Source organism: Anser anser, assembly GCF_964211835.1.
Source record: "Anser anser genome assembly, chromosome: 7".
Taxonomy (NCBI): domain Eukaryota; kingdom Metazoa; phylum Chordata; class Aves; order Anseriformes; family Anatidae; genus Anser; species Anser anser.
Window position 1 is genome coordinate 36640209 of NC_139727.1, and position 24493 is coordinate 36664701.

Below are 24493 nucleotides of genomic sequence, written 5' to 3' on the forward strand. Positions count from 1 at the left end.
ACTTACCTGCTTTTGCGTCCTGGTTGAAACGAGAGTATTTGGAAAGCTCGAGCAGGGGGAGACATTGCTCAATGGGCGTCCAGACGTACGTTTCTGGGCACAACAAGTCAGAGGGCCTGTACTGACCCTAGAAAGGAGAAAAGGAAAAAAAAAAAAAAAAAGTAGTAGTCATATCAGTGGCACAAGAACATCTTGACTACAAGTTTCCAGATTTTCCTATGAACAATAAATAGTTTTAATCTAATCTAAGCAAAACGAGTCAGAAACAGCCTCAGTGTAAACACAGGCTTATCCTTTAGTAATTTCTGCATAAACTCAGGAATACAAACTTAACCTTGGTGCTTGAAAAAAAATGTAAAATTAACATAATACATTTTAGAGTGTCCAAGATGAAATTGAGAAATTTTGGCTTTGCTTCCTGAAACTCAGTATTTAAGTTATCCTCTAGAGTTCTGTTGAACCGGTGCTGACACTAGAAAACTCGGCACCTCAAAAAGCAGCTTGCTGCAAATGTTCTTCGTTCTAGCGAGTAACAGACAAAAAAACCTTCCTAACAGAAAAAGAACATTTCACAGTAAGCAGGATACTGTTTATGCTACACCAGCGATGGAGAAGTTTGTTCACTGCCCCTTAAATAATAACATTTTCTTTTTAATTCATTGAAATTTTCCTGGACTAGCTTACAGGTAATGATTAGTGAAATTCTACCATTTTTGTTGATTTATTAAAAAGTTATTCTTTGCAGACGTTCCCAGAAACTAAACAGCAATGTTTTTTCCCCCTTCTGTTACACAGAAAATCACCACCTCAGCAACAATGACCTCCTCTAATCAGATCTTTGGCTGATTTAAAACAAGATTACTCATTGCCCTATAACTTAAGTCAAAAACCTATCTTTGACCAATTATTCATTTAATCCATTCCCTCTCAGCCTCTGTGGCCATATGGCAGCAATATTTAATTAATTTTTAAAATGGAAATTCACTACATATATCAACTTGAAAAACACAGATATACAGTAAATAGGAAGCAAACGTCTAAGGATTTCAGTTATGCAGGTCTTGAAGCAACAGTTAAAAATTCTGGAGGTTATCTTAAGTCACACTGCACTTGATGCAATTAAGAGTTCTTCATTTTAATGAGTTTAAATAGGCAGTGAAGATGATGATCTTCATAGGAGCAGTTTGTATCTTTGCCAAGTACTAAAGAGAAGCAGATGATTTTTTTTCAACACCTATGAACAAGGCAGCGCGGTCTGGAGTGCAGCTGACCGGTGTTTGGGCAGGAGCTGATATAATGCCTGTGCCCAGGCTGGTGATAAAGTCGCCGTTTAAGACGCTGCATTCACAAGCTCTGCTATCCTTCTTTCACAGACACACCCTTATGCAGCAGCACGTCACTTTGGAGGATCAGGAGCAGCATTTTTGAATGTTTACAGAGATTCCAGCTGCTTTTTGTTCTCTGACTGTCTGACTCTCGACGATATTTACAGTAAGAGAATGAACTTTTTTTCATTACGCACTTCCCATCAACTTCAAATTGCGGACAAGAGGTATTATGTCTGATAGAAATCAGAACTGTCCACATGAGAGAGTGGGGGGGGGGGGGGGGAAGCTTCATGCTGAATCTTGTCAGATCCCTGGCGGGTCCTTGCAAAACGCCTGCTCAGCCTGGATGCTCTGTTTCATCCCTTTTCTTCAGCACGAGCTCTGGCTAACTCACCCGGAGCGACCCCTTCTCTCCGGTCACCAACCACTCCCCTGTGATCGGTTTTCTGCAAATTTCCACGTGAAGTTACAACAATATTCCTCCGGCTCCACGCGCCAGCCGAAGCCTGAAGGCATCAGAAAGTTCTCTAAAGCCAGAGAAAGGATCTGGCAGCACTGCATACGCCGCTTTGAGGTGTTGCGCTCCCAAAACAGAAATCCTTGGAAGGAACGGGAATGCAATGCCTATGAACACGTTCAGTCGCTGTTACTCAGGTGAAACAAATTAAGGACTAGGTAAAGATATGCCTTTTCAGTCAGATATTACAACATTAAATACAATTACTTGTGGATTTACAGAAATTTTCTCAATTGCCCACAAAGGCAGAAATAGCCAAGCCACCATCTTCCTGAGCGGTCCCCGAAGCACAAGATGTACAAGGTGGCAGCACATCCTTCCCTCATGGCACGGACAGACACACAAATACGCTCACTTACCGTGGTCCTGCACGGCCCCGCCACTAGATCCTAAATTACACCCCACCTGTGAATCCCACAGGCGCACCATCGTACCCCCGTTCTGTATTTCCCACTTCTACAGCATCATTTTCTGTCATAAATACGATGCGTAAAATTAACTGCATTGCAGCACGACTGGATTGGCTGTAACAAAAAGCTTCTTTAGCGCTGAGCAAAAACAGTAATGGGAAAAAGGAAAAAGGATTATCCAATCCACCACAGTAGATTCAGTATTTAATTGGGGGTCATAATTTCCTATTGAGGAGGAAAAAAGTAGTAAATAGTTCCGAGGTTTCTTCTTCCCCCTCCATCTAGAATTGTGTTAATAAACTTCCCTGAAGATGTGTGAAACCGAGGTGACGACTCAGAGGTATTGCCAATCAGTGACATAAAACATAATTAGAGGGAAAAGTTAAACAAACTATTGATGCTCTTCAATATCCTTCTTTTTTTTTTTAGTTTTTATTTTTATTTTTAAAAATAAGTACTTCCAAACATAGTAGAGGTAAGATTTTTTTTCTCCCTTAAAAGTACCTTATTTACTCTACCGGTTGAACCCACATCCCATGAATCATCCAGCAGAGGAAGTGGAAACCCAGACACACACAAGGGTGAATATCCCAATAAAGTGTTGGGGAAGTCTCTGTATTGATATAATTAAAAAGGGAATACACAGAAACTGCTAAATCAAATGCAATAATTTCTAAGGCTCTTGCTCCTTTTTTTGTCGTCTAAGTGGTTACTCCAAATTTATTCTCTTCTTTAAAGATGTTAAGACTCAACATGAAAATAAATGACTACGAATCCATCTCTTTTTTTTTCATCCCCTTATTCCTGGACTGTGAAAAATTTGGATGTGAGAATCCAGTCAGATTACATGTCATGTACAGGAGTACTTGTACTTCAAGAAAAAGGGGCACGTTCAAATTTCGTTATTGACTCCAATGATTACACAGTCTACAAAAACTGACTATAAGAGTACTATTTATATTGCACCTTATTCTTAAAACTACTAATGTGTAGCACGCACCCAACATAATCCTACACTGGAAAGGGGATGTCCAACTGCAGAGCTATTTATCACAGTAGAAGAACTTCATAAGATTTGTAAAATTATTTCTGAAAATCATTACTTCAGATTGAACTAGCATGCATTTCAGAAGTAGTTCAGTCCACAGTAAAAACCCACAATTGAAAACATTTTGCTTTTATCTCACAATATAAAAGTCCTTGCACAGGAGCACTGTTTATATTACCCAGATCATCTTGGGAATTCTTATCTACAAGATTTTCAACAAAAAGGATCATCTTACAGACCATCCCTAAGCACTTCTCTTGTGGTTCAGCTTCTTAAATCCACTACAACCTGCTGATGAAATGCACTCTGTCAATACACAACTGTACATTTTTTCCCATTCACCTATTCTTTGTAGAGAAATATCCAACAAGACGGACAACGTACTATTTTGAAGTGTTTGTGGAAATAAAAATGCACTTGCCTAAAATTTCACCATTTTTGATGCTGTTTAAAATTCTCATGGATATCCAAAAACACCCTTCTTGAGACAGCCACTGCAGGGCACACCAGACATTTGTGATATAGCCAAACATCCTCTTTCTGACAGTGGTGAATAGAAAATACTCAGGGAAGAACAAAACAGTAATACAAGCTTATAGCATTACTTTGCCAATACTCTCTTGACCTCCAACAATTTGTGATACAGATACTTTCATAACCTGGTAACTTCAATAACAATGCATTTTGCCAGACATTTAACAACCCTGAACAGCTGCTGCTATTTACTTCCACCTGCAAGCTGCAGTTCCCCTTGATGATCATCACCACCACTATGGCAAGAATGAGTTAACAACCATTGCCTTATCAACATGCCACCCATGATTTTACAGATGTATAGGTCTGCAGGGACCTAAATCCTTTACTGATTCCTCTGACATAGGCTGCTCCATACTTTTAGTCACCTAGTTGATCTGACCTCTTTCTAATTTTGCCCTGTCTCCTTTGAAACACGGGGTAAAGGCCACGAAGGGAAAACATCCAGACTGCATTGCTCAAGAAGCAGGAGAGCACAAGGTAAAATAAAGGTATAAAGAAAAACAACAGAAAAAATGCATCTTAGTAAGTATCAATAAGTTTTTAATTCATGAAAAAGCAGTACTGAAAAGTAGTATGGCTAAGGAAATCCTGAGTGTGTGCTTTCTTCTACCAAGTCAACTTATTGCAATATATATATATATATATTGCATACATATATATATGACAGCCTATTTAATAAAAACAGCTCTAAAACTATTTTCACTGATATTTGCAGCACTTTCCTCTTACAAAAGAAGAAAACTAGGTGCTTTCCCTCATACTATTAGATATGCTCCATTTTAATTTGAAACTTCTGGAAATAAATTTTACAGTGCGGCTGCCAATTCTAAATTAATACTTCACACCATGATATTTTTTGTTTTACAGTTTCCAAATTAAAATCTTCTTCTGAACTTTTGTCCCATAGGAAGGGCAGAGGTTTTAATGAGACTTAAGTCTGGAGATTACTTTTTAAATATTTTGTAAAATCTGAGGGATTTGGTAAGCATTTGAGATGAAAAACATCAGCAGAGTTTGTTTTTGTAGTCTGAGTAAAACTTAAAATGTAAAACTACCACGAAAGAGAATAGTCTCAAAAACAAAAAAAGGTCAAGCACCAGTAGCATTGAAATAACAAGAAGGGAAGGTTAAACACACATTTAATTCTTTTATCAAGTGCAGTTTACATCTGTATTCTATTTTTTCCACAATAAACCCATTGATCTTTTATTAAAAGTAAATTAAGACTGCCTTCATCTCCATTTCCAGTCAGCTGCTTAAAAAGAAGCTCTCAGACTACATAAACAAAATAATTCCAAATTATCAACAGCAATCCGTTAGAGCTGTGCAGCACAACATGAGAAAGGGTGAGTCGGGCTGCAGGTTTATTAAATTCGGTCTTTTCGCTGAAAGACAACCCCACCGGAATCCCATCAGCAAAGCACTACGGCAGACCCTTACTCCCTGATTTCATTGCATAAACAGAAACGGACTTTCTCGATCCCCAGGAGAGCGCTTTGCGAGTAACTCTAACCTCTCTGTTTTCACGGGCTGTGTTTGGGCTGTGCCGGAGCCAGCAGGGACGAAGAGCTGGACATCTGAAGCCAGTTGTGCTTCCAGCCCTCAGCCATCATTCCTGGCCATCCCATGTGTGTAAAGGTAGACATGAAGGACTTATGAAGAAAACAAACAAAAAAACAACCAAACAAAGAACAAAAAGAGCAACCTGCACAGTTCTCTCCCACCTCATGGTCGCCATTCTGTTCTTTAGCATACATCAAAAAGGAGTTAAATCACAAAATGTATAGTTGCAGATAACTGTATGAAGTAAGTAACAATTTCGATTTAACCTAAATGAAATTTACAATTGCAAACGCTTCCCTGACACTCCAGTAACAGAATCACCTGAGCTGATTTGATCCAAACTGCAAACTTTGAAATAATTATGCAATCAGAACTTTTAGGACCCAAGTGTTACACTCCTGGGAGCTTAGCCACCTTTGGTTATCAAAGAATAACGCACTGTAATCCTCAAAGGTTGTTATTCATAATACCAAAATTGATTTTGTAGCCTGTAAAACATATACTAGTTCTAAGATGAAGTGTAAGGGAAATATTCTTTCCTATTCAAACAGATGTGCTGATTCTCATCCTTCTAGTGACATGCTTCCCAATGCATCTCTTACATAGAAACTCACAGAGGAAAGGCTCACCTTATCCTACATTGTTTGGCTTCCTGTAGCTGAAATGTAAACATTTCAAGTTGTATTTCAAATAAAAATTCAAACCAACAAATACTTAGATCAGTTAATTTGCTATGACATCGCTTTTTTTTTCTTTTTTTTTTTTTTCCTATTTCGATGTTAAATGTGACCCAGCAGTCTTTAAACTGACTGACCAAAGCAATGGTATCATTGCCAACTTTTAGCTCTTTTCTGTTTATTTCCCAATTTGACGTAAAGCATTAACAAAAATAACTAATGATAAACTGTTTCCAAACAGAAAATAGCTCTGGTAATTTTTTCCTACAACTCTTACAACTAGTAAAAAACAAGTCATTGCTTACAAATATTGATAGCCTATTCACACTTAGCTGTTCTTCACCCATTTATATAAACGTTTTCCATGTTTCAAGAGGTTTTCACGATGTCCCTCAAGTAAATAAAATATATCAGGAAGGTAAGTGTAAAACAGATTAAGATAAAAGACAAAAAGAAAGCTCAGATTCATACAGCTATCAAGTTGGTTTTTGGCCTTTACTTGTCTGTGTCCTTCTAATACACCGCAAAAATTGAATGAAATTAAAATTATCTTAAATTTCACTCCGACTTAAGGTAAACCTCTACACTGTATTTGCCTAAGGTGGTCTCCACAGAAGCACAACTAAAGGAATACTTTTATTCTCCTGCTCAAGATAGTTTCAGAAAATATTGTCATTTCTTTGCTTTCCTAAAATGTTATTTCTAGGAATCTTCCAAATTGTTTGGATTTTCTTATCTTTGTAACTCAGGGTACACTCTAAATAGCTGCTTTTGCCTTGTCCTCCTGTCACAAAAATAACCTGAAATATTTAACACTTCCTAGCTTGCTTTTTGATACTGGCCAAAAGGTCTCTGAAGAGGTTCACGGGCTGCTAGAGAAACAACTGCTTTCCGCTGAGGAAAAAGGAGAACATTTCGGACAGATTTTTTTTCCCCCCTTCAGTCGCTAACTCTGTCCAGCCCTTCTGACTCCCTTTATATGCCAGTGCCATCCTTCCCTCCACCTGCTGTGTACAAGAAGCTGAGGGAGCCGGGGATGCCTCTGTGACAAGGCCCAGGCTGCGAACCGCTGCACGTCGACACACAAACGCCACAGCAGGCCGGGCCGAGAGGCCAGCAAAGTGCTGCATTAGACAGCGTGTATCTATGGCCATGCTCAAATATTAAACAGATCCCATTAGCCTCTCCGACACCACCATATTAATCGATGAGATAACTTTTAAAGAAACCAGAATTAATAACAATCGGTGTGCTCAGGAGGCCTGTGCCTGTGGCGCGGCCCTCTGCAGCTAGCGTCTGGGCCGCTCTATCTGAAATAAGGCCCTTATATTAGAGCACCTACATTAAAACGGCTAACTCCACTATATCTGAAACAAAGCTGGTGATTAGGCTTGCACAAAAAAAAAGGAAAAAAAACTGTGTGTTCAGAAATTACATGATTAAAAACTATACTTTTGACATCTCCCAATTACATATTTAAATGCATACATGTAAAAAGACAAAGTAAAGATATGTTGTCAGTCTTTTATTGCTCATGTTCTTTGCATTTCGAGATTTATTCAGGCCAATGGGTATCTAGTGTCCAAGGACATTCCTGAACTTGGACACAAGCCATAAAATTTCTGTGCCTAGTCCTACCCCATACCTGCTCTAACGCTATTTTTCTGGCTAAAACAGACAGACGGATGCATGCATACATACAAACAAACAAGTTTAACATTTACCGTTCTTAGGTTTCAGTAAGCTTAATCTAAGTAATGAATGCTACCAGACTGAATTTGTGTGAGTTTCTAGCTGCTACAATAGAAGCATTAGGAAAGTCTCTTTTATGATTTTTCTAGTAGGTTTGAGCTGGGAGGATTATATATGTAATTCAACTTTGCCCTTTCACTTCGGAGATGTCAAGTGATAACTATAAATCACAGCACAAAATATGTGAGCTATGGTATAAGGCTGCTCAAACAACGTATATTTTTATGGTGTTTCAAACTGTTCAGAGACAATTGTGCAAGAGAGTGTAAAATGGTCCCTTTAAGACCAATAAATAGCACTATTCAGTCTACAACTGCTATTGAACCTGGGCTCCAGACCATTTTGATGACAGAAACAGCAAGTTTGTCAATTGTGAACTGACCTACCTTGTACGATTGTTTATCCAAACCTGAAATAATAACATCTAAGTGACAGACAAGTATGAAGAAAACTTGAAACTGAGGACCAAAGGGAACTATCACAAGTACATAGCTAAGCAAATGAGGATACAAAAAATTGGCGTCAATTTTTGAGTTTTTCTTCTTTTTCTTGCTTACCAGGTGCTTGCATGCAACGGCTCTATCTGGTAATCCATGCTGTACACAACAGCCTTTTATTAAAATAAGCTATTGAATCTAGCTATAGCTTTCAACATTGCTACAGAAACTCTGTGTTTGGCATTAAAAATAGGAGATGTTGAAAGGGGTGGAATTAAAGGAAAACCACACCGTACACTCCTGCCTGGAACTCTGCAGACTGACACCAAGAATATTAAAACATTGCATATCCTTAAATATTGCCATTTTTCTCTCTCTTGTTTAGTAATAAATTCCAAATTAAAAGTATAAACCAGTTAACGTTATTTATTGGAAATTGCTACTAAAAATCCACCTGGGAGTAAGTTAAAGACGGTACCACATGGACACAGTGGTGAAGCTGGACGTTGGTATCTGCCTTGCTTATAGAGAAGCTACTGCAGAATCCTGAAGAAAGTAGCATGGTTAAAAAGAAAGAGGCAAAAGCAATACGAAAGAAGAGTTAAACTCGTACATTTGACGAATATTAGCTTCCCTGAATTTTTGCCAACTTTTTCAACAGATTAAAAAATCAAGTTTAGTAGAGTGAAAAAAAAAATCTAAGTGCTTTTTGTCTTTTTACTTCAAAAACCAAAGGTCTTGGGGAATAAAAATCATGATTACTGGAATGGAACTTGTTTACTTTAAATCTACTGCAGAAATTCTTAAGGAGACCCTAGCATTAAAGTTGGAACGAGAGATTAAGAAAAGCTATGACAAAAAGATAAAACCCGTGTAGGGGCCTCAGGAGGAATGCTTCATTAGAGACACACCAACTATGTTGACTTAAGTCTATCGCAAGAAGAGTTTGTTTTGGCAGCTGTGAGAAGTAAAAAAAATAAATAACTTTAACAAAGTGAAATAATCAAAGGAAAAACACACAACCTAATGTATCATATGCATGCTTTACACATACATTAAACAGCATGCATATACAGAATTGTCACATTGATATGAAATAGCTTTAAATATTCATTAATACCTCACTAGCTGAAGTCGTATCTAGGAGTAAATCATTTATCTATGCAGCTTCCAGACACACTCCACAAGAAAGCTAAATTAATGTCCTGTCAAAGAGGCTTCTCCTCTCTAGTTATCATAGTAAAAATACTACAGATCATGCTCATTTACTAGAAAAATACAAATACTCAAACCTAGAGTTAAATTATTAAGTGGATAGAATTTAAATTAAACTGAACATGTTTTAAAATATTTTTCTGAGAAAATATATATTCACCAGTACAACACAAGTGGGTGTGAGGGCAGTGTGCATGTGTGTGCATATATATATATATATATATTTAACTATTGACTGTGATTATGATGTACCAAAAAGTAAAACTACGCGAATTAACTTTTGAATCTTTTGTGGTGTTTACACAAGCAGGGACCAAACCCACAATCCTTACTCATGTAATTCACTTCAACACATTTTTTTTTCACCTTTTAAAGCAATAAAGACCCTTAACAATTCTAAAGGGCTAAACAAGAGAAAACCACGTATATTCTAGAGCAAGATACAGTACTTAATTTTGAGGTACCTATAAAGTCTCCAGTTTCCCCTGTTTACACATGCATAACATGCACATCGCTCTTTCAGCTTAACCCAAGTGCAGCGCATCTGCTCCTGGATAAACGTATTTGCTACTGGGGTGCAGAGGACGCTGGTTTTTTCCTCTCCATGACTTCCTCCGAATCCAGGCCTTTTGACAATTCTTTGCCCATCTGTCTATCTTCAAATCAAACTCCCCGTTAGAGCTGTTGCGTTCTGTGGTTAACTCCAAGACCTTGCACTGTTTCCCCTGGCAAGCACCAGCGCTCATCAGCATCCAAGCCCTCTCCATCTTTCCTAACGCCTCTCCAAATGCTCTCCTCCGACAGTTGTCTCTGGAGCTTTCCCACACTTTCTCTTCTTCCAGCTCCCAAACTCAACCCTTCATCCCCACTCAACCACCCCAATGCCCCAAGCCTCTCTCTCCAAGGTCTTGCTGCTCTGTGCAGGATCTACCTGTGTAGCACTGTCTGCTCCCATCACAGCATCATCTTTGTCTTTTATCACTGGCCAAGCTCACATCACCACTGGGAATTGTGCCTCCGTACGAGACTTTCCCAAAGTCCTGCTTCTGCTTATAATGGGGTTTCCAAAAACCCATCCAGAAACACACAGGACTTGCCAAAAATCTCTCCAGACAAGACCCTGAGGGCAAGAAAACAAGACGTGCCCAGGAAAGTCTGGGGCTGATGGTAGCCCTGTACTGAGTACATGATTTCATATTTCACCCTCGTGCCCAGCTATTGACTCACCCTGTGGAATATTTGAAGACATAATAAATTACAGGACTAATTGACAGTTCTTCAAATTATGGAACACTGATGTTCATGAGTTGAAATATAGTCCCAATTAAGAATTCAGATGAGAGATGTTTGCTTTAGATTAAGCTATGCTATGTACATTACACGAAGCAGGATCTTTAAAAACGTTTATACTGCTTATGCAATTAAATCATGTTGAAAAACAAAGTGGCTTTAAAAATTGCCACTCCAGCTTTTTAAATTTCTACTTGCTTACATACATCTAAGAACAAGGAATAATACTCTGAACTGATACTCCAGAACTGTAAAGGATTTTTCCCTTTTAGGCTTTCTATCAATATATTGTATGCTTGGCATGTTTTTGAGCAATCAGCAATAGAAAGAATAACCTACTAAGAGCCAAATAATTAACCTTTAACCCTTCAACACTGAAACATCCACAATATCCAGTACAGTTGCTTTCCTAAATATTCAAATAACATCTACCCTTCAACACTTCTAAAAAATCTCAAATACATACATACATCACAATATGTTTGTTGTATTCACCAAGATCATTCAAATAATGAGTAATCTCAGAAACAGACGCATCTGGTTAGGCATTATGTACAACTGAGCAGATATTTCAATAGTTTTATCCTACTCTTCCAACTGAAAAATTCTGGTAGCACTTCACATGACTGGCCATGGCAGCTGAATTCTGGTTTCGAATATAATGGTTTTTATCTGAATTTTGCATATGGAAATGAAGCATTTTAGTCTGGACCTTTGGTAACTCTACAGTACGTTTTAGCCAAGCTGACTGCGGACACCGCACATTCGTTACAAATAAAACCTACAGTCTGGGCAAACGGGAGCAGGAGGAGAGCTGAGGGACAGGCACTGTGTGCCAAAGTACAGAAGTTGGTCCACAAAGAGAGATGCGTACATTAAAACCTGAGAAGCTGCATAGCTGAAACCACTTTAACAAGTAACAGTGGTACAAATAGATGTTAGCAATAATCTTACAACATAAGAGTGAAAATAGTGAAGTTGTAGGACAAGGAAGAGAAAATAACACAGAAAAGCTTACTCGTAAAAAAAATCATTTCTGTGGGATCATTTGTGACATTCAAACTAATGCATCCTTAACACACACAAAAAGATACTATTCAGACTAAAACTCTGAAGGAGAAAAAATTAGGCAACAATAAACCTCAGTGTTTAAGTACCCACATCTCACTGACAGGAATGAAAGTAACACACCACTGTCAGAAAGTCCAAATCTGCCTCTCTCCTACATCTGCAGACAAAAAAAAAAAAAGAAAAGGCTCACTTTGCCACAGTATTTCAAGCATGTGTTAGAAGTAAATACAGAAAAAAGTATCTGTGCAAAAAATCTGGTCCATCAAAGTAGTGCACTCTAAAGGAACTTTCTTCTACTGCCCATAAAAATGTTTATTTTCATTGTAAATTTTCATTCCTGAAATAAGCATTCTAATTTTAGGTCAACTTTGTTAGCTAAGTGTTCGTTAAACAAGCTTTCTTTGTTTGCTGGGAGAGGAGAACTTGTACGCAGCGTCCCTCTATGTGCTCCCCAAGGAGTCAGTCCGTGCGAGACCATCGCCCTTCGCCTCGTGCCCACCTCAGCAGGAGGAACTCACAAGCCAGGCGTCTGAACCGCAGCCATTCCTGGTAACAGTGGGGTAACCTCAATGAGACAAAAATCTGCACTGCAAAAAAAAAACCACACGTGTTGTCACCGTGGCAGAGCGGTCCCCCAGATGAAAAGATATAAAGGAGCTAGGCACGACGCCTCCCCGACAGCGCACGAACACACCTGCCGTCACAGCCAAAAAATCCAGCCCTGCAGAAAGCCGAATGTGAACTGACATGACCGTCCGTCCAAGCTGCTGCTCATCTGCTCAACCTTAAGGCTCAAAAGTGAAAAAACAGGCTGTAGCTCTGCTAGCTGCCAGAAGAAACGCTAAACCAAGATTCACAGTTTCTGGGCTTCAGCACATTTGAGTCTCTTGGGAACTGGGCTAAAGAGAAGAAAGCGGGAAAGGAATCCAAATACAGGAACACTAAACAAAGGCAGAGATAACACAGAAGATATGTCCAGATAGATAGATGTATTGAATTTTTGTCATGATATTTTGCAGGGAATGGTAACTGCCCGAAGACGTATCCTATTAAACATAAGAGAATCCTTGCAACATACCCTTTTCACAATGACTTGCTTTCAAATTCCTCACGTTAAATTATATCTCTTTTATTATATATAAATAAAATCTTAAACTTCTAATAGAGGAATCCTTGTCAAGTAAGTCCATTTTTATTAAGTATACAAAATTGAGAAAAAAAGAAATTACACTAGCAATACTATTGCAGTCATTCTAGATGCAGATTTTGGATCTACTAACAATGTAAATGCACACGGCTGTGTCTGTGGCTCAGTAAAACCGCTCAAGTTCAATGCTATTCTCATACTTGGTTAGAACAGATTCACTATTATGCTTTAAGGGTAATAACTCAGATTAAGAGGTACACAAACGTCCACTTGCATGTTTAGGAAAACATACTGCTTAACATTAATGTATCCCCAAAGTATTTGAGCTGAAATATCAACACTTCAGTTTTCTTTTAATGCCAGATGTTTGGAAACTGTTTTCTTTATAACCATGTTAGCAGAAAAAAACAAGTTTGAAGGTTGGAATCAGTAACTATACCATACGCTATGTACGTCCCAACCACACCAAAATCTGGTAATTCAAGGGTATATTAAATGTACATCTAAATATTGGATTAAGGGCATATTAAAAGTAGAATTGTATTTCAAAAAAATAAGCACTTTGTTGACATTCGATCAGTTTATAATTCCTACTTTTCAGAGTTAAAATAATAAAAGAAGTAAAATTGCCCGATCACCTTGTTTTATTTCAAAATTAAATAATGCTCCACAATGTATTCAAGTTCATGAGCATCTTGAAACACAGATGCAGATTTATGCACTTTCATGCATTTTTAACACACTTCTAAACTAGAGCAAAGTGTAATAAATACCTGAACGTTCATTATCATCTGCCAATAAGTCTTGATACAATAGTTAATCTAGATTTACATATCTCAAGGAAAGTATCCAAAGTCATTCTAAAACACTTATCTGCCCCCTATTTAGCCTCGGTGGCATGTAAAGCTGTTTTAGCTCCCAGTGGGCCTAATGAGGCCGATACGCTGATGAGGACGGGCCTGGATGTCCTCCAGCTGCCCCCGGAGGGAAGGTTTCTGTTGGTGTTGCACTGTCCAGGAGCCAGGCACCAAGAATTTGGCCCTGAACCTCAAAAGAGTTCATAAATCTCAGGAAAAGAACAATATCTGTAGTTTTAAGAGACTCTGAGGAGAAGGTTCACGCTCACTTGTGTTTGTAGTTGCGCTAAGGACATGCAAACACCACAAAGACCGAGGATTAAAGAAGGCCCACCTTATACACAACTCAGCTCATCACGTACTAAAGGCTTTAAATACTTTTGTGCCAGTTTGCAACTTTTCTAAATTAACTGGTATGAGACTGAGAAATATTATCACCTTTTCTCTTGGATCATCACACTATCGACTTCCCACAGCACAAATACAGGAGATAAACGTCCCATCATTTAGAATTTCATCAGAAGGTGGGGCTGTTGATAAGGGCATTGGGGGACCACCAATTCAGTCATCAATGTGACGAAGACGTTTAACATACAGAATTTCTTTATCAACACTTATTGATATATTTCCACCCACTAAAAAGCGTTTGTGCTGATAAATCCATTAAAGCTTCATCAACAGCAAACAGTGAAACATAAATTGTTTTCTTTCTCAGAATTTTATCTTCTAAAATAAATCTTCGGTCAAGACTTACAAAACAAGCTCTATCAAAACCACACAACGATGTACGAAAAACATATAAAAAAACACCCCGTTGCAATAATTTAAGCTGCACACGTGCTGAGCTTTGGATCTTTTCTCAGTGCCACATCTAAGTCAGCAAGAGTTGTGGTGCAGCAGTCACAAAGCTTCTCCCCGTGGAGATCCCCACTTGATCTCACTGCACAGCATCCTCCAATTACCCAAACTCAGAAACAGGGGCTGAAATTTGGAACTGGTTCTCTGGCACGACAGCCAGTGCTGCAGCATTTTAAGGAAAATTTATTCTTTCAGAAAAATTTCTTCTCAGAAAAAGTGGTTGGATATTGGAACAGATAGCCTGGGGAAGTGGTAGAGTCACTGGTGTGGTAGAGTCACCTGGGGGTGTTTAAGGAAAGGGTAGATGTGGTACTCAGGGACATGGTTTATTGGGCAATATCGGTGGTAGGTGGATGGTTGGACCAGATTATCTTGGAGGTCTTTTCCAACTTTAATGACTCTGTAATTTTGTGACTGTATTCAGTATCCTTCATTGTCATTGTAAGATATAAATGGAGGATGGAAAGAGTAGCAAGTCCTCCCACAACCGACTGTAACACAAAAATGTCTGCCAATCTCTCTGTTCCACCCCGAATGGAAAATATTAAGAAAAATTAATAACAAGCCACACAATGCCAACCAGTAAAGAGTAAAATGGAAAGAATGTACAAGAAAAAAAAATCATAAATCATGGATAAACTTTACTGAACTTATTAGCACTAGAGTAGCCCTGTGGGACACCAGCCTTAGTATCTTAAATAAGTAAAATCGATAGATCAGTGGAAAAAGCTCATCTTGTCTTCTATCCATCCATAAAACAATAGTGCATTTGTATTGGGATGAAATGAAGAATTTGGTTCCCGTTTACTTCTGTTCCATGAACCCATTCGTCTTCAACTAGTTAATAATGAGACCATTTTCATCCCTCTCTTCTTGTGTCATCCTGTTTTATTCATGAAAACATTTTCAAATTATCATTTTTATTCAGAGTGAGAAAGGCAAGGGAAGCAAGCAAACAGTGTAATATTTTACTAAAAAAGATGAAACCTCAAAATTATATTATACACACAACACACCAAATAACTACTCTTAAGAGCTTCCAGTACTGAAACAAGTTCAATCATTCCTTTTAGGACAGTTCAGTTATTCAGCTGAAAACAACTAAAAAGTTCTCGGCAGTGGTTAATTCTCTCACATGACAAACTGAAACCTCATGGCAGTGTCTGGAAACAGCAAGGGTTTTTTGGTTTGTTGTGGTCATCTTACACTCAAAAGACAACAGTTCATCAAGCTCACATATCTTTCTGGGTCTCCTCAGTAGGGTAACCCTTGAAAGCCTTGGGGAACCGATTTTATTAGATTAAGCAAAACCTTTAAAGAAGCTGTAACAAAAATATTTAGCTTCTCCATTGACCCTTCTGCTTGAGGCCCAGCTCTGCACAATCTCTCGGAGCTCCAGTGTCCCCATGATGGTTTTAGTGAAAACACAGCATCATCCAAGAGCCTGCCAGGCTTCATAAACTCAGACTGGAATGTGGAGCAAATGTGGTGCCTCTAATATCAATTAAAGGGAGTATGTAACTTAAAAACATCTATACCTCTAAATAATGTTGGTGGCTACCACAAGATAACACGAAGTAAGCTCCTCTCCTACTGGTGTTGTGAAAACACTATTAATTACTATCATCTGCAACCCAGTAGTAAAGTGTATTTACTCTGGGCTTTGACTATTCTTAATTTGTTCCTTTCTTTGAACAGCCACTTCCAGCATTTGCTCCAATAAGCATGATAAAACTTGTCCTGAAAATTTCAATAGGCACTGTAGGCAACCACCATAAAAACCTCTATGTTTTGTCACCTCATTTAATGCAATATTCTCCCCTGAAAAGAAGAAAAAGAAGAAAAAAGGAACTTTAAATAGATACTTAGCTGAAGCAGAGTGAGCAGAAGAGAGCCGCAAGAGCACATGCAGTCCTCTTATATTCAGCCACAAACATTAGCACTAAAAATAACTCAGCCAAATCCCAGTTTAGACCATCCTGAAAACTTTGTACTCATACAATTCCCATTTTTTCTCCTTTGCACCTTTTCTCCTTGCCTCCAGAGTCTAATATCTTCTTCCATACAATGAAGTTAACAATTCTTGTTATATAAATAACCTATAGAAGCTGTCCTCAGCATTGGAAGGCCTAATTTTAGATATCATTCTTTACAACAGAAATGGGACAGCTGAAGAAAATCCACTATACAGCATAAAGAATGTCAAAAGGTTTAAAAAATATAACTTGGACAAAACATTAAAAGGAACTAAGGTTTTTTTTTGTGGTTTTTGTTTGTTCGTTTCTTTGGTTGGTTTGTTTGTTATAGCAAAAATAAGCGCAAAAAGAGACATGATGGAAGCCATCAGGTTTAGAAAGAACAGTGTTGGTGAAAAAGAGAAAAGAAATAATATTGTTTAGGAAGAAAGGTTTAGGACAGACATTAAGGAAACAGTTCAATGGGAAGACCAATAAAGCACAAGGGTATAACTGCCAACACATGGAGACATATGTAAGTTTGTCGAAGGAGACCTTTGGCAGATGTATGTCCAACGGGTCTTGAAAGTCAACATAAATATAGTTGAATCTGTCTTGGATTAAGGGGATGGACTACAAACTCCCTCATAGGCCTTGACAAGTCTATTTTTCTATTTCTTCACGGTTCCAAAGGATTCCCTTCTACAGGAATTTGGGACTCTAGTTCCTACGCAGGCAACACTGATGTACAAGCACCCAGCAACCTTTGTCATAAACCACAGAAAACTCTTTACAAACTAGACTGTTGGAAGCATTGTGTTTAATATCAGGGATAAATAACAGAACCTCATTAATATACTTGTACTTGGAGACTCAGTACAGTGAGCAGCTAAACAAACTCAGACAAAGAAAATAATCATTCAGAATAATGAATTGTCATCTAGATTAAATGTAACACTTCAGAGAAATGTACTGTGATACCTCTGTAAAATTAATGAGGTCTTAGTAAAACCAGACCTCATTAAAGTATCTACCATTAAATCTTTCCTGGAAAATTGGAGAAAAAATGTCTCTATAGATTAACTGACTTGCCAGCCAGCTCCTACTGTAAGGACCACAACGTGAAATATGGCAGGGCCAGGAAAAGCAGGAGTTCCTGGCTTTCAGACCAAATAAATTCCACTTGACAATATTGCCTAATTTAAGCTAATATAATCAGTGAAATAGTAAAAATAAGAAAGGATACAGTAAGAGCAATCAAATGAGAGCTCCAATATTCCAGGTGTAACCAGTTTCAATAGACCTAGTGCACAGACAAAACTGGCCTGTGTTTCAATGACTTCGGTGACAGATTTAAAAGGCTGATTTTTCTCCAGGACACATGAACTTTGATACTTTGCCCAACACTTGAAAACTAGCATGCCTATGAACAACCTCACAGAAAGACTACGTCTGTGTGGAAAAGTGATGACCACAGAAATATTTCACTTTTTGCATCATGGCACTGTGAGATGCCTGTCTCTACATATTCAAATTCACTCATTTTTGGAAAAGCCAAAGACACAGACAGACAAAATTCAGAGTAAGGTTAACTAGCATTTGCAGGTCATCCAAAAATAATTACATCGATAAAAAATGAAATAAAGCTGACAAAGCATCACTATATTAATTCATTTGTTGTTAGAAACTTTAAAAAATGCATTTACTTATACGCAACTTACGCTTACTAGTGATGACCAGTGGATTTACAGAACTGTATATGGAAAATTCTGAAACATGAGCCATGACCTCATTTCTTGGATGAGGGAGAAAAATTAATAAAGTGAATTGAGAAGTAGATCATTCCACCCCTCTCCCCCAAACCAAACAAAACCCACACGTCTTTTGTCTACATATTTCACAGTTTATGGTTCTCACTTTAATTGCTAATAGTTGCTATGAGTCCCCAAACAAGCCTTCAAATAAGATTCAGTACAAGGCAGTAACAACCAGTGAATTTATGACTCTGCCGAGCCATGAATTAGACATGATAAATTTCTACCAGCTATTATCATTCAGAGGATGGTGTGTGTCAGGTTTATTAACATGACCTGAAATGAATCTTTTCAGCAGCTTTTTCTGACAGATGCAGTCAAGTTACCTCTAATAACTCTGAAAACATCCCCTGGTTGAGAGGTGGCCTACAGTTCAACAAACTGTACCTCTTACTTGTGTGCTTTTATTAAGCTGAGGTTAGAGTTTTGTTTACTTAGGCTTCACACAAATTAACAAAATTATATTTTATCAAAGAAACACTACAGAAAAGTCATCCCAAGTTCACCAAATTCCTGCAGCAAATGAAGCGTGTAGAACATACTCCTGTTGCTGTGCATAAGTAGGTAGTTAATAGCACCTCTACTGTATTTTTATTCTTTGGAAAATCTGAATGGCGAATCCTTTTTTCCACATACATATATATAAGTATATCCTTATGCACAGACATACATCTGTTGTATGTGAACCAAGGACTCTTTACTAATATTAAAATCATTAACAGACTCAATATTATCATCAAAATCACAAAATCAAAGTATTTTAATCACCTCATATTTGGAATTACTTAACTGACTTGGGACGTTTATCTGAAGGAACCTATGTGGGAATTCATTCTCTTGTGGATTGATTTTTTTTTGTTTGATTGCTTTTGACCGGGGAGAGGTTGGTTTTCAAAGACACATCATACTGTAGATAATGAATGGATAGATTTAGGAGAGTGTACTCCAATTTAATAATATTTATACCTCCAGTATAGAAAAGTTACAATTTAAACATTTAAAAAAGTTTACTAAATTGGAGGAAATTTGTTGTGTAATTGGAGCCATATCAAATAAAAAGTTACAGGTGTACAAGTGAAACTTCAGCAAGGCCATATCCTGCAAATACAACTTTAGTCCGCAAAATGACTTTCAGATCCAATTCCTTGAAAGTTTGCACAGCATACACCCCAAAATTTCTGCTTTTAGGTACATGGTGTTTTTTCCTCAAGGGACAGCACAGTAATGAGAAAAAGCCTTGTTCACTTCAGAGCTCTGCGGAGACCTATGTAACAGGCATTTCATTCTGTCCTGATAGAAGTCTACAAATAATATAGTCATAAATGCATGTATGGCTGCTACCTCAGTTCTGCCACACTTCAATCAACTTAAGCTTGAAGTAAGCAACTGAAAAGAAATCCACATTTCCAAAATTAGGAAAAAGCCAGAAGGGTGTGTTTGCATTTTTCCCCAAAGGAGTTCTAACTGACAAAAAAAATAAGTCTTGGTTATAAAAATTAAACAGGAAAATTAAAGTTAAGAAGAAAGATATGACTGGGATCTGCATTTGTTTCTAGCAGTAAAATGGGATTCCAATTGGTTTTAGCCCTGCAAATGTTGCGTGAAACCCAGTAAAGCTTCATGCACCAAGGAAAAGCCTGAATAAATTACCAATTACGCCCGGTATAAAACATCTTAAAAAAAAAAAAAAAAGTACTTGTAATCATTATCTTGAACTGCTATAAAAAACAATATGGAAACTGATACTCTACTTTTAAGCAATTTTATTTGCAGTGGAAATCCACTGTCAGCATTCAGTAATGGCTGTTGCTATCCAAAACAGAGGAGCTGCGTATTCCTGCCTTTCAGTGCTCATCATCATAACAGTTTTCACAACCTGGTGAAAAATATCTAAAAGAAAAGGGGAGAGGAGGGCAGGAAGGCAACATACAAAGTGGTCTCAAACACTTTATAATATGCTATCCAAAGTAAATAGGAAATATTTTAAAATATTTATCCCTAGCACTACATCAGGAACTAAAACTTTTCCTCCTATATTTTCTACCCTGTCCTACTTTCTCATAGTTGTTCGTTTCAACACACTTCGTAGCATTTACTCAGCAAGTGGTCTAAGTAGCTTGTAAGAGTCTTCCAGATGATGAAACTGCAAAGAGAAAGCTTTTATGGAAGAAAACAACAACAGAGAAAAAGAAAATAAATTAAAAGGGGGGAATAGCAAGGTATAAACAACGCTGCAGTCCCAAATACAGCAAAATATGACTTATCAGATCAAAAAAACAGATAGCCAACCTTCTAATCCAAAAACACTGGACAAACCTATACATAGGAGAGAGTTTTTTTGCACTAGTTACAACTTGAAAGCTAAAGCAACTTGATTTTCAAAAGCATTCAACACGTGTACACTGAATCATTCAACACATGCACAGTGAAAGATAAAGTCCCCCAGGAATGCCTCCCTTACAGCTGAGTCAAACATCCAAAATACTTTTCGAAGTCTTGGCCAGCCATTTCAAAAGACTCCTCAAAAATCCCTTTGGGTTTCAATGCCAAAACCCAAGTTATAATTCAGAGTGGTCGTTTTTCCCCTCAGCCACTAACGCAAACCATTAGGAGGAACACAGAGTACGGTCACTGCTCCAAAGAAACGAGTGCTCGATTCCAGCTGCTGAGACTAACATGGAGTAGTATCCTGACCACTGAGGAAGTCCCGTGAAGAAATGAAGAGGAACAAGGCTAAAAATAATGTTAATAAGACAGAGATCTAGAAACCACTGGAAGAAAAATGGGATAATTTCCACCTACTTCTGCAATTCATCGTTTTCAGATTATTATTAGTGTATGTTTTAGTCTTTGCTTATTGTTTCCTTGTTTGTTTTTAAATGGTCTTGACAAAAAAATAAAATCACAACCACTGTTGCCAAAGCCAAAAGAAAGCCAAAAAGTATGGCTTTCTAAGAGCATGCAATGGTTTTTTAACTTGGACTTAACCATTCTTTATTGACAAATAGAACCAAGCAGCACGTAACAAATATCAACTTTTCAGAACATTTAGTTGACAATTTATGATCTGTTTATGCAAGAAATCTACATTTTGGATTGATTTCAATGCATATTATTCCTATAAACCAACAACATTAATCCTGGAAAAGCCACTAGTACCCGCGCTAACAGACTTGAGCAGAGCAAGCCCAATCCTCCTAATTACACTCAGTTTATCATTTTTCCCACTGTCAAGGTAAATAATAATACCATGGAAAAAAGCAGGCTGGCAGCTTAAATATATGTTGAATAAAAAGATCAAGCATGAAGGTATAAAAATGCCAGGGATTTTTTTTTCTCTTTTGTGACATTTTGCAAAGCTATTCCAGTGGCAAAACTGTAACAGCATGTGCTTGTAACCAAAAATCATAGAGGTTGGTTTTAAGACACACTACACATTTCAGCTTACACAGTAAATCCAAGCTTTTTGAAAAGGTAAACTGAATTCCATGACCAGGAACGGTGAAGAAGTCCGGAGAACCGAGCATGAGGCAGACCATCCCAGATCCTGCGGATGCGGAGTTGCAGGCTACTACTGGGTTTCACTGCTGCAGGAGGAGCAATGCTGAAATTCCTAAAATCAGCCAAAGAAATTGGCTCCGGAGTTCTATAAAATTCCAGGGGCACCGCTTACGACCGCAGTCAGCCTGAGGTATTTAGTTTAAGGAAGATTAATCACAGATGAATCAGCCTTTTGTTTCTTTTTGACATTTCAGAACCCTTTCTAGTATTCCATCTATCTGAAGTCTGGCCATGCCTTGATACTGAAGTAGACTGTTTGAAATAATTCCATTTACTTTGGCCTGCATACAAGTCTGGATAAAGATTTCAGTCAAAACACCTCTTCAAATCATAGAATGGTCTTCAAATGGCACACGGAGATAGCGCAGCAAGAGGAACCAGATCTGTCGCGCACTTCAGAGTAGGCTGATGTTATTTACTGACGTTGTGGAGTGGTGTCAGGAAAAGCAGATGACTGGCCAAGCCCAGCGACAATATGTGCTCCAATTGCAATATTTGCATCCAATTATTGACAGTGAAAAAGCCTCAAAAAAGAAAACCAAAAAAAACACCAAACCAAAAGACCTAACAACAACAGAAAACCACACCACAGAAATAAGGAAAGTCACGTAGCAAACTTCACCAACGCCCCCTTCCCAACACAAGGACGTAGAGGAGAACGTGATTTAAGGTCAGCAGGGAGCTAAATGGCAAAGGCAGCAAGTACACCGACTATTTAGACCAGGAGCACAAAACCAAAGTCTACTTAGCATCAAGCACTACCCGACTCAAAATCAGTATCAAAGACATGTAATGGAAGTAACAAAAATGAGTAGATTAGGATCTCAAAGAGCTCAGTAGCGACTGGAAAATGCAAATTTAATAACATGGAGCCACAGAATAAAATTCTTGCAGGATAAAATGGACAGGAGCTCGGCACAGGGAAAAAAAATCCAAGATCTCTCAAGTATCCTTCTGATGTACGTGTTCACTAAAGCTGGTTTATTTCTGAAATTCCATAAATATGTTTGTAAACGAATGTCTTCAACTGAAAATGCATTTACAATTACAGATAGAGTACTTAAATACATGAGAAGCGAGCCTGAGACCAACATCATTCTAAAATAAAATACCTTCTTGTACTTAGACTTTTATCACTGGCTCCAAAATGCATTAGGAAAGACTTTGCATCTTATGAGTGCTGGAAAATTTTCCAGACTATTTTTCCAACATAAGAACTACCACATCTAACAGAGCCTGAAAAGTTTTACCACAAGGTCGTGAATTTCTACAGAGAACCATTTTAATCTTGTGTTACCCTATTCTACCCTGAAAAAATGGAATAAAGCCATTGCTTCATGTTTTTCATAACATTTTTCCATATTAATATAGTTAATAGAACTACAGAAATCCTTTTGTCTAAATTTAATGTAGGTTTTATTTTACCAGCTCATAAATATTAACCCATACATGGGAACAAGTCTAGGAGCTGAGAACTAAAAAGTAGTTTAAGATTACCACATATTCCCTTCCCCATCTTCGGTGACTTCCCTGGTGCTCCACCGTTTCAATAATCACATTGCAATCAAATGTGAGCTGTTTGGAAACAAAAGGAAAGGGAAGGGAGGAAGGAGTCAAGAAATAAAGTTCCCTTTTAAGAACTTGTGTAATTACAGATCTGTTCATTGGGATGGATGACATTCAACCCATCAGCTTGCTACCTGAGAACACCGGCTTCTTCAACTCTATTCCTGACCCACAGGAACACTGCCTCCAGAATCCTCTTCCAGGACATTCATGCTTCTGATCTTCAATAGGCAAAACACTTTATTTACACGATAAATTGTACCATTTGTAGAAACAGAATTGTGGGGATGAAAATGTGACACACTGACCACCAAAAACACACTGCCTGTGAATTCAGCCCAACTCGCTCAGCACTGGATAAACCTCTTGGCAGCTGCGCCCTGCGCAAGGCAACTGGTGTAAAGCTGTGGCCGGACTGGAAGATGGCTGCTCAAAGAAACGTTCTTGGATAAACATATAGATGGCATTTTAGGAGGAGGAATTGCATGAAAACTGAAAGCAGAATACTTCAGCAAAATATTATGTGGATGGCTTGGACCTCCTTAGAGCACACGACGTGACCAAGATGATCTGATACAGAAGCCAGGAGCTGTTATTAGATATGGCTCAGTCACTGCTGAATACGATCGCCTATTATAAATATTTTAAAACTGATGTTTAAAAATCACTTTACATGAACAAAAAAGTTAGAACCCAGAAGAGTCGTCTACGCAAAGTTTTAACATTTGCTGCTGGATATCTGTACCTCCAATCTAGACGTGTATTTAAAACTAAAACATTCGGCTATGTCCGCATGCTGACAATATTAACGCCTAAGTCTCAGATTGTAACATAAATGAGCGGAGCAGTTCATTGCACAGACCCCCAATTATTTCAGCCAGGTTGTGTGC

At 38.1% G+C, this 24493-nt stretch overlaps 1 protein-coding gene across 9 annotated transcripts in view; it reads right to left on the reverse strand.

Moving 5' to 3' along the window:
* The window catches only part of ATE1 (arginyltransferase 1), an 88290-nt gene that overhangs the window by 22151 nt on the left and 41646 nt on the right, over positions 1-24493 (reverse strand). For 4 of the 9 annotated variants that reach the window (XM_083843753.1, XM_083843747.1, XM_083843746.1 and 1 more), the window contains exons 11-12: positions 23535-23612; positions 7-127 (exon numbers count right to left, since the gene is read on the reverse strand). In XM_083843753.1, the coding sequence (XP_083699879.1) occupies positions 7-127; positions 23535-23612 (199 nt within the window). Of the gene's footprint in view, positions 1-6; positions 128-23003; positions 23025-23534; positions 23613-24493 lie in introns of those variants that run through there. The other 5 variants (XM_083843751.1, XM_083843750.1, XM_083843749.1 and 2 more) reach the window with 2 other exon arrangements.